The sequence below is a fragment of the Prosopis cineraria genome, unplaced genomic scaffold (assembly GCF_029017545.1).
Source record: "Prosopis cineraria cultivar Desert tree isolate PC_DT_omini unplaced genomic scaffold, ASM2901754v1 PC12, whole genome shotgun sequence".
Classification (NCBI taxonomy): Eukaryota; Viridiplantae; Streptophyta; class Magnoliopsida; order Fabales; family Fabaceae; genus Prosopis; species Prosopis cineraria.
This window is the reverse complement of record NW_026555343.1, coordinates 35,116,257-35,132,932: the sequence shown is the minus strand read 5'-3', so window position 1 is coordinate 35,132,932 and position 16,676 is coordinate 35,116,257. Positions and strand designations below refer to the sequence as shown.

Genomic DNA, 16,676 nt, shown 5'->3' with positions numbered 1-16,676 from the left:
TACAATCACCATATTAATGATGCTTGCACTAGTATTTTAGCCTTTATAACAATATCCATTACAAATATAATAATCTAGGGCAAAATACACCAAAACATTATAAATCTCATGCAAGTGACACAAAAATAATGCATGTCATAAGTTGCCATTGATATATATATATATAATATATTCTTTAGTTACATGAACCAAAAGAATAGAGAGCTATACAATCTATAACACTTCTAGTTCTTGATGGTGTCCTCTTTCCCTTTGTCCCCTATCAAAGCTTTAATTTGAAAAATGTAATTACAGGGGTGGGAACAATGTCTCAGTAATCAAATAATTTAATCAATCTACAAGTATGCTAGAATAGTATATGAGCATGTAAAGTGGTCAGTAAAACAAGTTATTTAGATACACATCTAACATATAAATATAATTACATCCAAAGCAATGCATGATCATCATTCCACCTTATATCTTCCTTATTTCCTCCAACTAAATCTGTGAGCTAACAATTTAACAAGACTAAGTCCATGTGATTGGATTGACTTAAGCTCACTAATTATAGGAGGTAGCTTGGCTAAAGGCACATTCTCCCATTCTCGGACCATAAATTTACCCTTTCCTATCATCTGAAGTGTTGTATGCTCAATCTATGCTAGGATAGTATTGAGACTTTCAAACAAGTATAATTAATCATTAGGGCCTCCAGAATGCTAGTGTGTATCATATCGATTTCAAATAATAAATACCTTAGGGTGAACTCCCACCCTCTCATAATGATCATGCTCAAACAATCCAAATATGCCTAAGCGTAACTAATCATAATGGATTTCTAAACCATGCACTGACATCAAAATTCATAATAGACTTTACAAATATTTATGGATACAATATAATTTATAGTTAAAAAAATAATATTTCAAATGTGCTCCATTTGACATAGGTTTTTCAAAACACAACAACATTCATTCCAATGCAAAATGTTAATTAAATCATAAAGTATATATATATATATATATGTTTTTGCAAACTCATAATTATTTAACACGTAAGTAAAATGATTAGACAATTTGATTACCTAAACCTTTTATCATAAAAAAAAGGTTATCGAGCCAACTACCAACTCCCTTAGCCTCCACTAGCGCAATAGGGTCCAATCAATATTTAATTTACAAAATTAAACACTAATTGATAATTTACAACTCTATTAAACATCCTTTTAGCCTAAATTTAGGTACCAACACTACTCAATTTTCTTTTTAATTAAAACCAATACTCCTAACATACTTCACTAACTAACACCCATAAACCTAGATAATACTAAATTTTCACCCACATTGCTTCCAAAACTCAAATTTAAGCTTAAGGTTCATTTAAATCCTAGCTCAAAATTTCAAATCACTATATTATCATCAAACCTAAGTGTAAAAGTTTAAATGAACCTACCATAGACCCAAAAACACAATGGATTCAGTTATGCCCTAAGAAGATACAAAATCAATGTCTAAACCTACCTAAAAACTCAGAAATTCGGATAAGGAGGAAGGAAAGTAGATAGAAAACTCACCCAAGGCTGTTGCTAGCTTAGAATGCCTCCAAATTGGTCTAAAAGTCAATCCCTAATAGAGAAATGGTCTCCCTCCATTGTCCTTCTTGTTTTCTCTTCTTTCTTCCTTTGTTTTTAGCATGTGTGAGTATCTAATTAAATCATATTTTTTCACATCTGTTGAAGCAAATGGTGTGTCCATCACTACGAATGGTATAGTGAGGCCTAAGTAAATTTTGGCCTCACTTGATGCCCTATTGGCCTAAATATCAATCTAGTCCACTTCTAAATTTGTTCAAAGGTTCAATAAACTAATTAGTAGTCTGAAAACAAGATTAATTCAATAATTATCTAAATTTATCATTTTGCTCATGTTAAAACTTTAAATTCAAATTTTAAAATTTAAGGATGTTAAAGAGAGCGCTCTGCATGCACTCCTATAGGGGGAGCCTTCGGGAGTGCTTTTAAGGGAAGTGCTCCTACAGGCTCCCCCTACAGGAATAGTTCTTTTTTTAAGTCTTCTAGAGTCTTTTTTTGTAGTAGCGTTACCTATGAAATCATCAAAAAGAAAATGAAGCGGCTACTCAAAAGTATCTCAATAATGAACAAAATCTTCAATATTAAATATTGGTTGAAATTAGTCAAAAGCTCTATGCTAAATAATTTCTTTTCTCTTTCCTTGTAGGATTAAAAATGCAAAAAAAAAAAAATGTGGCAGGAGGCCTGGACATTAAAAGAACCCTTTGGTAGAGACTTTTTTTCTCATGTATATTGGAATATTTGGAAGGATAGATGTAAATTCATCTACTCTAAAGAGGATCCTCTTATTAGAGACATCACTTTCTCCATCACACAAGACATTATCAATAATTAGACATTAATGGCTTTTTTGACATCAATGGCGTTGCCACTTGTGAAAGTCTTATTCATGATGATCAAGAAAATAGGATTTAAAGCTTTTCAATATGCTTTGGTTACTATCCCAGCACTACAGTAGAAATTATGGGTATCCTGAATGTAAGGCCTTAACCTTTGCTAGAATAGAAACTTCACAAAAGTCAATGTTTAATCTGATTCAATTGAAGCTCTTACACTCAATATTCAACAAAACTACAACCAGAACCATCCTCCCTCAAACACTATAAATAGGACTAGGGACTTATTCATGAGAAACTTGATTATTACTTTCAATCATAGTTTTAGAGAAGCAAATAGATGTGTGGATTAGCTTGCTTGACATGCACAAAATGACAATATTTACACCACAATTTTTGTAGATCCACCCTTAGTATTATTTTGCTTTGACATGAACTGATGATTTAGTATTATTTTGCTTTGACATGAATTGAGGATTTTATATTGGATGATTTTTTTTCCATGGCCTTGTATTTTTAAAAATATTGGACTGATAGACATATATCTAAAGTTAAATTAATAATAATAAATTAAATAAGCATTGGAGGCCCCAGTTTCCTAGAGGTAAGGAACAAGATCCTCTATTTTTCCCTCTTTCTCTCTCACCCTCCTTTTATCTCTCTCTCTCTCTCTCTCTCTGTGATAGGGTCATTGGTGAAAGAAATTGCACGAATTAATAGGGTGAAAACCGGGGGCGGGGGGAGCAATACTAGTGTTCTGTTCACAAAAAAGAAGTAGAAGATGTTGATCCTTTTCCTCATAGGACATACGAATGATGATGGATTAAGAGGATGCAGATTATCGAGCAGTTTGTAATATGTAAAGCATATTTGAGATGGACGTCAATAATAAGAAAGGTAAGAACATGAGAAAGCCAAAAAAAAAAAACATTTGAGATATTTTTTTAAAGCCATAATTACTTGGAAAGATTATTTATATTTAGCATGATTATGAAAAGAATACTAATTAATGGCTTTTTGACGTCCATCATGCAGCTTTGACTCATTTTTTTCTGTGTGTTTCCTCGTAGTTGCAAGGGATGTTTTAGAGGGTATTTTGCACTTTTTTGGATCATAAACAGTTATTTAGGTTAGCTCAAATTGATTAATAGTAAATAAGAGACGAGAAGTCCTTCTGTTATTTAATTTATGGCACAAACTTATTATTTTTTTGGTCTGAAATTGGCACAAACATATTATGACAACAATATTATTACAATGAATGTTAGTATCTATTGATTGCAGATCAGCTTTTTGTTTACATATAACGCGAAAACAAGGTCCTGTTCGGTGTGCTTCCATTATCTATACAACATTCTCTCTTATTCTTAATATAACCAAAATCCATAAATTATATTCCATTAATATTTTTATGAAATGCTACTATACACTAGGTAAACACACATGAATTTCTCTCTCGTGGTCCTCTCATATTGTCTTTCAAATTTTAATTAATTATTTTATTTCTGTTCAATCTTTATCTATAAATTATTCCCCATCCTCAGATGCATATAGAATATTTTAATCTTTTTATCATCTCCATCTCCTTACTATTCCCACTTTTCTCTTCTCGGATCCTTTTCACTTTTCAGCCTAAAAGCATGACGTGAAACTTTCATATAAGTGACAAAACTAAACATTGAAAACTCAAAAGGGCTACGACCACTTTGCTTACCATGGAAATTAAAAAAAGAAGAAGCAAAAAACAGAATGTCTGGAGTGGCCGGTGTGTCCCCAGTCAGCATCCATAGGATCGTTATGTAGTGATCCAATGGCACAAATATAAGTTGCATGTTTAACGAGGACACTTTTTTCTTATTCATTATCTTAATATAGTACAAATGTATTTATTATTATTGAAAATTGATTGATAGATAGATTCCCAAAATCTTTCTTTATTTCTCATTTGATTAAATGACATGCAAAGTGACTTTTCAGGTAAAAGAATGACTATCTCTAACGGCTCATGTTAGGTAGATCACGAGAAAAGAGAATTTGGATTCGTTGGTTAGTGGCTTAAATCCATTTAGTCAATGAGTGTCTTAATTATTATCATTAAATTTTATCAATATTAAAAAGTTATCAATCTTTTTTTTTTTTAAAATTCAAAACAATCATCATGATCAAAACATTCTTTATGTGCCTTTCAAAAATTTAAAATTTTGTACTCTTTGAATATCAAATGAAAAACTTTTAACAGCCGGTCGGTTAAATTGAATGCTTATTATCGTGTCATGTAAAACACTTATTGAGTAAGTGAATTTAAGGTAATCATTGAATCCAAAACCAAAAAAAAAAAAAGCTATACCAATATTACAAAACATTATAGTCCTTAAACTAGAATTAGGGTTTTGTTCCCCACCAGAGATTTGTACGTCACTTGACTATTGGAAAGAAGAATATATCATTTGCAGTGTTCCTCTTATCTCTCACCTAAGTGAAACTTTGAAGCTAAATTAAAGAAAGTCCTCTTTCTCCAATGGAGAGTTCCTTCTGGGAGACATGCCTTCCTTATCTGGTAATATTAATTGGTATTAAATTAAGCTCACAATCACCTAGCTAGCTAGCTAGGGTTTATTTGTTTGATTGAATCGATGTTTTGTTATATATTGTCCGCTCTTGCAGGAAATAGGTGACGATGAACAACTTGTCTGCCATCAAAGTGATCAACAACAGAGTTTCCCTGTTTTCTGTCATCAGCCAAGCACTTCAGTGCAGAACCTTCATGACTTAATAACCTTCTCTCCTATCACATTCAATAATCTTGTGTCGTTTGATGACTACGATGTTGGAAGTGTACCAAGTACTGTGCAAAAAGCTTGTACGAAACAAGAATCTGGTCGTGATTCGGTGAATCAGTTTGGGAGTAGAATTAGCAGGAACCGAGGAACAAGGAAGGGTAGGAACTCCAAAACTGGGACATTGGATCACGTTATTGCTGAGAGAAACCGAAGACATGAATTGGCTGAGAAATTTCTTGCTCTTTCAGCTACAATTCCTGGCTTGAAAAAGGTCAGTCATCATCAAAATGATTTTCTGAAATTATTTTTAAATATCATCGCTCAGAGAAAATAATCTACTTGAGAATAGTCTATTACATGCCCAAGGTTCACTAGCTCAAATTGCCGCAACTTCACCACTGCACCAAGGCTTTTAATTTCCTTGCCCAATTCACTTGAGAATAGTACTTGAAAAATTTTATTTTTTTTTCCGTCAATATAACAAAGTCATGAATTATAATAAATGGTTTTCACAATTAAACTCATCTGCCACAAACTCAATTAAATTTCAACTCATCCAAAACTTTCACTTGGGCAACCTAATTAAAATTTTCACAAGCCTTGGAATTTTAATTTACACATTTATCTTAATTAGTGTCCAAATTACAACAATAATATTAACTAGTGCTCAAACGCATCTCTCACTAGCTAAATAGCTCATATAGTGGTGCATAATAGTACTTCTTCAGGTAGCTCACACAGTTTGGGGAGTAGTCGTTTTTTTTAATCAACTAGCTTTGTCCTTTTTTCTTTTGGTTATATTTCGATTATTTTAGCGACCGTTGATAAAAAGCTTTCCATTACCAATACTTGATCATCATCTTCCTCGGCTACTCTATAATTTAATTATTTATATTTGATTTCAGTGAAGTAGATAGAGATGACTTATATATATGGGATCGATGCAGTAAATTTTAATAAGTTATATGTGCATAACACAAGGAAATCAATCATGCAAAAAGTGAAATTTAGGAAAGTTCATCATCACAAGCATCAAGTTCCAATAGCGAAATATAATATAATAGATAGGTCATTGTAAAGATATTATTAGCACAAAGTTTTAGTTTATTAGAACTTCATCACATCAAGTTTTTTTTATATAGCTATCTTAATGGGTCAAATTCAAACATTGTCAAGCTCAATGAAAGGTAGTTCTCTCAAAATCTTCTTCTACATATAACTCTTTTCACTAGTAGCAATGCCTATTGGTCATCACAACAAGTTTTAAATATCATAAGATTTGTCAACACAATCTACAATTCATAACATTGACTGTAACTAGTGCATACTTGATAACAAGGATCTCTTGGTCTCATGCATGCTTCACCATCCTATACTAAACCTCCAGAAAAACCTTTGAAAATTTCAAAACCTCAAAAAAGAATTACAGCAAATAGAAGAAGATATAGCAAAGAACAATCAAGAACTATTTACAAATCCTATCCCACTTACCCTATGGGGGAGGGTTTTATGTACACCTAGACCCAAAGATCCGAATGTCTACATATCTCAGGGTAATATTGATCTAAGTAAGGCCTCTCAACACTACTCTTAGGCATAAATGGGCTACTTTAAGATTTTCAATTCCTTGAAACTTCAACCTATGAATCTCTACGCATAATGATATGGGCTCATACTCATGGATCGCAGTTAGATTCTATCTGGTGCATAGGTTTCTTATAGAGGAAAGTGCAAAGCATACTTGAATCTTAATATGATTGAAGTAAGATATTATAGAATCAAGCTTTCAGGAAAGGAGATAGAGTTTAGAAGAGAAACATGATAGGGAAAATACTAATTTTATTGCTCAAGCTAATTCTCAAATAAGTTCTTCCTTACAACACAACTGAGACTCCATTTTATAGGCAAAGGGAGGAGAGTAAAGACACATGAGTAATAGTACAACAAAATGTTATTTGTACACACTTTTCTAAAGTAAAAGTAGACATGACTGAAAGTAAAGTAGCTTTGCTGAAGTTGATTTGACTAAAGTGGACAATTTTATTAAAAAGTAAAAGTTGCTTTTGACAAAGGTAAAGGTGACACTAATAAAAGTAGGAATGATTAAAGTAAAATCAGATTCTTCATGTGATTAAAGATAAGGCTCCAATCACCTTAGATGTTTGTAGATGCTCTCTTGATCAGAAGATAGATTGAGATATCTCTTTTCTTGCTTTCTGAAAAGCCATACTGAGAGACTTTCTAGTTTATCTTCATCCATATCCTCTTGTTCTTCAGGTGGTCTATGGGTAAGAACGTCTTTTGTCTTTGAAAATTGTTAGTAGTATTGGGATTCCATCTCATAAGGGTCATGATTGTCTGGAGGAGGAAGACTTGAAGGGGATTCTATATTTTGAGATGGCTGAGCTTCATGGGTTGAGTATGATTCCATCCATGTTATAATATTAGCAGGCCATTTTAGAAATTGGTATTGTATTGATAGAGATGGATCATTAAGTAGGATAGGTTAATGAGGAATAGGACTAAGAGATGTATACCTAATGCTAGGATCTGTGCCTAAGAATTTATTCGTATCACATAAAAAATCTTTTAATTCAGATAAAACTAATTTTTCATATGATGGCCAATTAATAGAAGTTTTCCATAAACAACCTTAGTTGACAAAATAGATTCCCTTGAGTGTCTAGATGGTAGGGATGATGAAAAACAAAGAAGGAATAAGCCTTTTGTTCATTATAACTAATTTTTTAGGCATGATGTTGAGGATGAAAAAAGGTTGATGATGTGATGGTGTAATGAGCTGAACTTCTTTATGCCACATTTCACAGCTAGACTTCTTTATAAGCTATGTAATAATATTTTTCAAAAGGTTTTAATTCTCTACTGGCATGACCACAGTAATGTCTTTTTTCATTTTCTTCTTCAATTAGTACTGCTCCTTAATAGTCATCACCTGTATCGATTTAGAGAATTTTTTGTCCTTTATTAGGGATTCTTAAAGGTAAAGGATGCCAATAAATTTGCTTTAGATACTGGATAGCTTTTGTCTAGTTTTCTTCCTAAGGAGGTAGATTTTTCCTCAATAGCCTGGACAGTTGGCTAGTATGACTAGACATATGAGGAATAAAGTCCCTAAATAGTTCACAATTCTCAAGAATTATTAAATTTGAGTTTTGGATAAAATTTATTTTGAAAAGTTCAATAGTTCCTAAGCAATATATGTGTTGGGCTAATGCTGACCATCTTGAATAATCATTCTTAGAAATTCTATCTGGGCTATATTAATAGGACCTTTTTAGGCTGAGAGCATGATTTTAGGTTATTTTGTAGAATTGGGCCAATAAATCTTTATGTTCCTGTTAAATTTATGAGAATAAGAGTATGTAATCCATGTAATCTAGGGTACTATTGATGATAGGCTTAAAGATATGAATCATGGCTTTTGGAATAGTAATGGGGCAATCTTAAGCTCAAAGGGCATAACTGTCCATTGATATTGAGCATTAAGGATGTGGAAGGCTATCTTGTATCAAACTATTAGGTCAATACCTAATTGCTAAAATCCTACTTTAAGATCAAACTTAAAGAATATCTTGGGCTACTTCAGATGAACTAGTTGAGTGTTGATCTTTAAAAGAGAAAATTTGTCATCTTGCAAGAAAGCATTGAGAGGCTTATAATCAATCACTAGCTTCTTCTTTCCTTATTGGCTTTTTGATCTTTTCTCAACAAAAAATGCTTGATATGCTCAGTCTGATGTTGTTAGTTTTATAAGCCCTTGTTTGAGTAAGGCTACACATTCTTGTCTTGCTAGTGTAAGATCTTCTACATTCATTCTAATATGAAATGCTTTTATGTGATTGATGTCTTCATGTTTCTTGAATGAAAGTTTAATAAGAAACTCTTAATTTTTCCATAAGGAAAATGGATGCTAAAATTGATCATGACTTTCATAGAAAAATTAGAGAAGTTAATCTCGAATCTGTTCATAGCTCGGAGGAGCTTGATGAATATCAAGAATACTTGAATGTCAGTGTATTTGCTTAAGAATACTCAGGATGTCAGGAAGTATCTACAAGTTTCTTGTTTCCTTGTAGACATCAAAACTAATAAGGATATCCTTGGCAGGTAGATTACTGCCAAAAAGCTTAGTCCAAACAATATGTCCAAGGAAAAATATTATACCAATCTTTCTTTTTTGATAATAAGATCTATCACGAAAAGTTTTCCATTAGTCATAGTGAAATACTCTTTATGTGGGACTCATTCTTTTTTAGAAAGGATATAGTGTTTTATGACACTTCTATAAGATCTAATGTTAATGAAACTAATGGTTGAGATAGGTTTGTCATATTTGCTAGGAAGAATTTAAACTTTTACATTGAGCTGAGGAAGGTCAATATAATGAGCTAGATTGATTGCAAGAATTCATTGGTCTAAAGAAATATGAATTATGAGGATTTATTGTCCTATAAAGGGAACCAATAGTATAGAGTGGTGGATATCGTCTTTCATTGGAGTCCAAGTCTTCTTCTGCTGCTGAAAGGACATATTGGGTATCATCATTTCAGGCTGTTCTTTAAGGAAAGACTTAATATCTTGGTTATCATTAAGGGAAATAATAGTCTCAAAGGATTAGAGCAATTTCATATCTTTCTTGGACTTATTTGGACTTTTTTTTTTTGAAAAAAATGCCCTTTTTGCCCACAAATAAAGCATTTGTTTGAATTTTTTAACTTTAAGATCCTTCTTTTGAAAATAATGCAAGGGAGCTCTTTTCTTTCTACTAATGGACTTACGCCATATTAGTGAAAATAGTTTTTCTTCTTGCAAGAACAATAATTATGGTCCTGATACTTAATCTTCAAATAAAGCTTCTTATAGGTTAATTGTAACTTTGAATTTCCTTTTAACATGGACTTAAATAATTTCTGTTACTCACAAAGTTTATCTAGAGTGGTTAGAGCCATCTGATATTTTTTTTCCAAGAGATTTGAGGCATATCTCTCTGTAGGGCATTAATGGCTTTGTGTAAGTCTGGTTAAAGTTCATTTGGTATTGAAGCAATAAACATATGCTTAAGATTGACTCATTTACACCATTTAGCATATAATACTTTTCAGATATTCATTGAAAATGCTTCTGTAAATCTTTTTGATCTAATGAGTAGCATTTCATTTCAAAAAAATCTTGTCTATTTCTTTTGTTAATGAGATTGAAATCTCTTAGGAATTCTTTGTGAATTATTCCAAGGAATAATGCTACAACTAGAAGATGTGTTACTTGTATCTTCTAGTACTTACTAAGGTTTTGAAACCATTTCCTCAAGTTTTTAGTCATTATTGAGAGAAATTCTAAGAGTACTTCTAACAAAGTCACATTTAATTTTTTCATCTACAAATAATCCATGCACCAAACTCATGAAGTCTATCTTTCCATTGTGTGGAGGTAGGTCATTAAATGTAAACCATAGTCTAAATGATGGTCTAGACTATGAGTATTTAGTTTGGCTAGATTGTCTTTCATAACTACTGGGTCATCATCAATATCTTCAACACCTAGCTTTGGAGGTGGTTGAACCATTGCAATTTTAGTTATATCAATCAAATGTTGGTCATCCTCAAAGTTTGTGTTTTTATATGAGAGTTTAGTTGAAACATTTAAATTTGTATCTTCATCAGTATAAACCTATTTAAAAAAAGCTTTTTAATAAAAGGAATAGCCTTTGAGGGATTTAGATCTATTAGGCCTTTAGCTTTATCAATGGAAGAGTGTGATTTTTGTTTAGCTGGTGAAGAAGGAGGTGTTGAAATTTTCTAAGGTTTTTTTAGTAATTTAGTATAGGATGGTGAGACTTAGTATCCTTGTGGCTTTGGATGAATAAGTTTTTGTGTAAGTGGTGGTTGTTCTGAAGGTGAAGGAGATTATTTTTGGACTAGCTTTTTACCTAACCTTTTTAAGAATAGGGTAATGATCTTACTATAATTTCTCTCTACAGGATAGCTAGAGTACATAGAGATGTATGACAGAAATTGCTTAGTCATAGTAGGGTAAGTGGGATAAGATTCTTAAATAGTTTTGGATTAGTCTTTGGCTAGATCGGCTTTATTTGCTATAACTATTTTCATATTTCAGAAATTTCTTTTTCTTTTCATGTAAAATCAGGCCCAAAATATCTCTCATCAATATATCTCTTAAGATCTATATCTAGTAGCTTTTTTTGTTTGTAGAGCCTAGTATACAGGCTTTTCACTTGCATATCCATATGATTCACCTGTAAGGATATGGCATATGTTTTTCTTATAAGATGGTTGAACTTAGAATCAATCTTGTATATAACTTTGTTTTGAATGATAGCATTTTAAGACTGGTAGTCAAGAACTTCTTCTGCAAATGAAATAGGCTTAAGAGTTCCTTAAAGGTATACTTTAGTTGCTAGTATAAAGGGTTTGCTGGTGACCTTAGAACTTTCACCAGTCTTGCATTCCAAAGGAGGAAACTCTTTCACATAAGGTCTCATCATAGCTATGTAGGGCAAAGCCTGAGTTTGAGTAGGTGAGAATGTTGGAATCATAGGTTTAGGTTTCTCAAGTGGAAAGAGATCTTTATAGCCTAGTACCTTACGAGGCTACAAAAGAGTACTCCTTTTAGTAGAATGATTTAGAAGTCCTACCCATCTTTTCCTTCTGCCTGCTGCTTTAGGCCATGGTCATTATCATCATCATTCGAGGAAGGTGCTCATGTCTACAAGAAGATCTAAGCTATTTAGGGTTCTTAAAAATGCTTCTTGTATCATACCAATCATTATCACCATTAGAGTTATCCTAAAAATCACAATCACAACTAGGATCACATTTCTGGGGCATAATCCCAAATAAAGTGACCATTGATACAGAAAATATAGATAGACATAGCTTCTTATGTGAACTACTCAATAAGAGGGACCTTTATATACAGAACATATGTAGGTACAATTAACAAGATTCTGCCAAAGGTCTAGGCTGGATCTTGAGATTCTGGACTCTTAAAAAATAACTTAACAATGCTATCTTTTAGCCTATACAGAATGGGAGCTTTTGTTGTGTGAACATCTCTCTGGTCAGCATGAAACTCCTTTTCATAATTATTGATCCATTCTAATAGCATTAACTTAGCAAGCTCTTCATAATGTAGATGTCTCAGAATCTAGATTATTGACGATTCACTAGGCCTTTCAGCATTCATAGACAAAGCATCCCTTATTGAGTTAGGAAGTGGAGATTAAATAAATGATCTTGCATCCTATAAATAATTTAGTAATAGAGAACAACCATGGTGGCTGAAGGGTCTTGCTCTGCTTCATATATCTGGATTTGAACCTTTAGTTTGGTGGAAAGAGTAGGATCCATAAGTTTGATGTTGAAGTTAGGGGCTATGATGAGAATCACGCTTCCTTCATTTAGAGTAGTCAACAATATACTAATCAAGGTATTACTATAAGACTTGTAAGTGGTGTCTAATAAAACTACACTGGCTGTAATAGGAATACCTTTTCTCCTCTAAATGGCCAAAATTAGAAGAATGGCTTCAAATGGAAATGTATATACCCTTGACATCCAAGTATTTATCAAAGGCTAGGTGATTTTAAGGGTAACATATTGTTCTGTAGTAGTGGCCGAAAGACCTTATTGGTCAAGCTTGAAAGTTTGGATGACTTCTTTTGGTAGAGGGCATTGTCTAGAAATCAGAGATCTAATACCTTTGGTCAAGGAGTTGGTTCTATGATACAGCATATAAGGATTTAGAAAGGGAGGGTTCGTACTTTGGATATGTGCATTTTCAAGTAGGGTGGAAAATTCTACAAGGTTCTCTATTTTGTTGGAAAGGGTGTGTTTTACAAAAGAGGCAAGGTGATCAAAAGAAAAGCTAAAGAAAGACAAACAAGCTTAGAAGACTTAGAAGAAATAGTGGAGGAAATAGTGGAGGTTTGTAGTGTTTCACTCATACTTTCTGGGTTCTCCTTACTTACTTTCATCAATAATATCCTGCTTCTATTAGTAAGAGTTAAGCTTTGATACCATGGGGGTAGGTCTTTTGCCTTCCTAGACCCAGAAATCCTTATTATTAATTATATATATTATTAATGATATATTAGGTTTAAAATGCCCATATTCATATATACACATAAATAATAGACAGACAAGGCATCGATACTTGATGGAGCCATCAATTATGTGAAGCAACTTCAACAAAGAATCAAGGAGTTAGACCAGAGAGCCAACAAGAAGAAAAGCATGAAATCTGCCATATTATCATCCAAGATATCTTATGTTGAAGAACTACATACTTGTGGACACAATAAGAATAATGTGTTGCCAGACGTGAAAGCCAGAGCTTTGGAGAGACAAGTACTAATAAAAATTCTTTGTAACAAACAAAATGATATTGTGCTCAACATTGTGTCTCTACTTGAAAAAACTCATCTCACTGTAACCAGTAGCAGCATATTGCCATCTAAAAACTCTACTCTTAATGTCACTATTATTGCACAGGTACGTATACCACTTTATATGTCTTACTTGTGTTGGACATGATATTCTTTCTTTAAGTTTTGTACTCGTGAAGCTAGCTACCTAATACTTTCAACATCTTGAAGCTCAAATTGAATTATATGTAGATGCGTGACGAATATGGCATGACAGTGGATGATCTAGTGAAGAACTTGAGACGAGATCTGTTCAAGTTACGTGAGGATGCATGGGCTTGATCTTGAAAAAAGTTCTAAAGATTTTCATGGTCATATGATGAATAAGTTGCAAGTTTTAGTGATATATGGCTAAGAGGGAATTGAACTATTCTGAGTATATTATTCATAGTGTTGGTGTATGTCCAATCCCATTGGGAGAGAATAAAGTGATTGATAATTTCACCTGGCGACTTATAAACAATCAATATTGTTTTTTTTAATGCTGCCAAATTAAAGAACATAGTTTTTGAACCTAATCATATTGCCTGCTATGATTACGCTAGCAACAATATTGGTGTGTGTGCATGGAAATTGTGTTTAGGATCAATGTCGTTCAAAAATATGTTTGTTTTGATCTCTAGAAGTCCACGAAGTCAGGTGTGGAATGAGTTTTTAGTTAGTAGAGTCACCTTGGGGATATCAATGGAATGTTTTGACTGTAATTTTAATTTTCCAAACAATTATTTGAAGAAATTTTGAAAGAAAATAACAATTTTTTTTCCAGGGGAGTGGGCATGAAGGGGTACGGTTCTCTTTATTGGATATGTTGATATTAATGCCAATACAAATATACTTCCTTCCTTTAGAATTACAAGGTATTTTAACTAATTTATGTACACTCCACATAAATCAATAATGTCATTTAAAAACACATATTCTTTCCATGTTTTTCCTTTTTAAATATATTATCTTAGTTAAAAAAACTTTATTAATTACACCCCTAATTGAAGGGCATTTTTGAAAAGAATCATATTTTTACATGTTTTGGATTGTTGCACATTGTCATACTTCAACTTTTTGATTTGGAGTTGGATTGATGTGTGAATGAATGAAAGGAAATCTTATTGAAAGTTGCGGGCTTTTCATTATTGTTATGAGTTTTAGACTTCATAATCTCCTGGCCCACATGTTTTTGGCTACGCTATGTTGTTCATAATTTGTACTAGTTTTTGGTAGGACTCGAGAGTTTTGAAAGGATTTTTGTATGCTCAATTCCAGCTAGCACGGTAGGGGACTTCAGATGGATTTTAATGTTTAAGTATTTTTCTTTTCAACCACAGTAGGTATTAAATATTGGTTTCATCATCATCTTCTTCTTTTTACAATGGTTGATCTTTGATAATATACATGTGAAGTTATTTAACTTTGATAGACCTTTAATTGTAAGTTTTGTCCTTTCTTATCATGATTATCATAATTAATGGATTTAAACTTTTCTGCTATATAGTAAAGTAATTTAAATTGGTTTCCTTCTGTTCAACCATAGTAATACCATGTTTTGAGGTTGAAAAAATTTAAGTATTACATAAATTTAATTTAACTTAATCAATACTTAGATGTAACAGAGCTTCAATGTTCTTTGCATTATGTAAAGTCTTTTCTAATAAAAAAGAGATGGTAGAAAGTAGTCAAGTATATTGCCATTTATGAAATTCTTGAATATTTAAATTTTAATTTATTGTTTCCGGCAAGTGCTGATGATTAAAACTTGAGTCTCTATCCATCCAGGGGGGAATGAGTCTCTAGGGTTGTTGCATGTTAGATTTGATTAATTTCCTTTGCCCAATCCACTTGAGAAAACTTAAAGTTTTCTTTTCTTCTTACCAACTTAATTAAATTTCAATTGATCCAAAACTTTCACTTAGATAACCTAAATTAAAATTTTCACAAGCCATGGAATTTTAAACACTTATCTTAATTACATGGTCAAAATACAACAATATTAACTAATGCTCAAACAAGTTTCTCACTAGCTAGATAGCTCATACAAAGTTTGGAGGGTAGTGATCTTGTTTGATCAACTAATTTCTTCCTTTTTCTTTCTGTTATCCTTCAATTATTCTAAAGACCATTTATATAAAGGGTTTTATCACCAATTCCTGATCACCATCTTCTTCAACTCAACATATGGTTTAGGGCTCAAGAGCAAATGTGCTCCAAAAGTTTTTTGGCAAGTGCAACTAGTACTCTTAATTTTCAATTGTTGTAGTATTACTTTGAAAGTTTCAAAAGGGGTGCAAAAAAGTATGGTAAGTAGTAGTATGACATTATTGCCATACATGATCCACAAATTTTCAATCCAAGCCACGCTTTAATAGAGCAAGTCTATATTTGCTCATGATTAAGCTTGCATAAGCCTAGATCTATTCTAGGGTACATGTCCAGACTTGCTCATAGGTAAAATAAGAGAAAGTCTTAACTTTGCTTAAGGACAAGTTTGTAAAGTGCTTGAGCAAAATATAGTTTTTAGGCTTAGTCAACTTCAAGTAAAGCATATGTCAAAATTATTAAATACGAATTATATTTTAACATTGACAACAGTTTGTCAAATCCTTCTTCTAATTTAAACATTGATAACCTAAAAATAGTCTACCAATCAAAAGTTTGGAATACAAATTGTTTTTCAGAAAAATTTGTGGGGCAAAAGTTGCCCTGTGATAAAAAATTGTTTGACTAAAGGACTCTTGTTTGCTTCTCTTATCAATGATATTGAAATCTCCAAGGAATCTTAATTTGTGAATAACTCCAAGGAATTGAAAAGCATTAATCTGACTAGTGTAACACACCAAATTTTTTTTAAATAATTTAACTCAACCATAATTGAGTTACAGCCACTCAACACATTTATATCAATAATTTTAATATAAAAATATTTTATAATTAGCTTTAACTCGTACAATACAACATTTCAGCTTAATTTTTACCTCTCACATGCCATTAGGCTAAATTACATTTGTCCATCCTTATACTCCCAACAAGTA

The 16,676-nt window shown here is 32.3% G+C and overlaps 1 protein-coding gene across 3 annotated transcripts; it reads left to right on the top strand.

Moving 5' to 3' along the window:
• The first annotated feature begins 3,183 nt into the window (after nt 1-3,183).
• LOC129287877 (transcription factor bHLH25-like) lies at nt 3,184-14,089 on the top strand. Of its 3 annotated transcripts, none has more exons than XM_054924143.1 (3): nt 3,184-3,306; nt 5,074-5,460; nt 13,846-14,089. In XM_054924143.1, the coding sequence occupies exons 1-3, from the start codon at nt 3,241-3,243 to the stop codon at nt 13,933-13,935; spliced, it is 543 nt and encodes a 180-aa protein (XP_054780118.1). In that variant the 5' UTR covers nt 3,184-3,240; the 3' UTR covers nt 13,936-14,089. The 3 variants fall into 3 exon arrangements, with proteins under 3 accessions (XP_054780118.1, XP_054780120.1, XP_054780119.1); XM_054924145.1 differs by lacking the exon at nt 13,846-14,089 and adding an exon at nt 6,095-6,200; XM_054924144.1 differs by lacking the exon at nt 3,184-3,306 and adding an exon at nt 4,824-4,966.
• The last annotated feature ends 2,587 nt before the right edge of the window (nt 14,090-16,676 follow it).

Bases quoted from the DNA above. Each gene is read 5' to 3' on its own strand.
- LOC129287877 (XM_054924143.1), top strand. From the start codon at position 3,241: ATGCAGATTATCGAGCAGTTTGTAATATGTAAAGCATATTTGAGATGG. The intron at 3,307-5,073 runs GTAAGAACATGA...CCGCTCTTGCAG, and splicing joins GGACGTCAATAATAAGAAAG to GAAATAGGTGACGATGAACA. The intron at 5,461-13,845 runs GTCAGTCATCAT...AATTATATGTAG, and splicing joins CAATTCCTGGCTTGAAAAAG to ATGCGTGACGAATATGGCAT.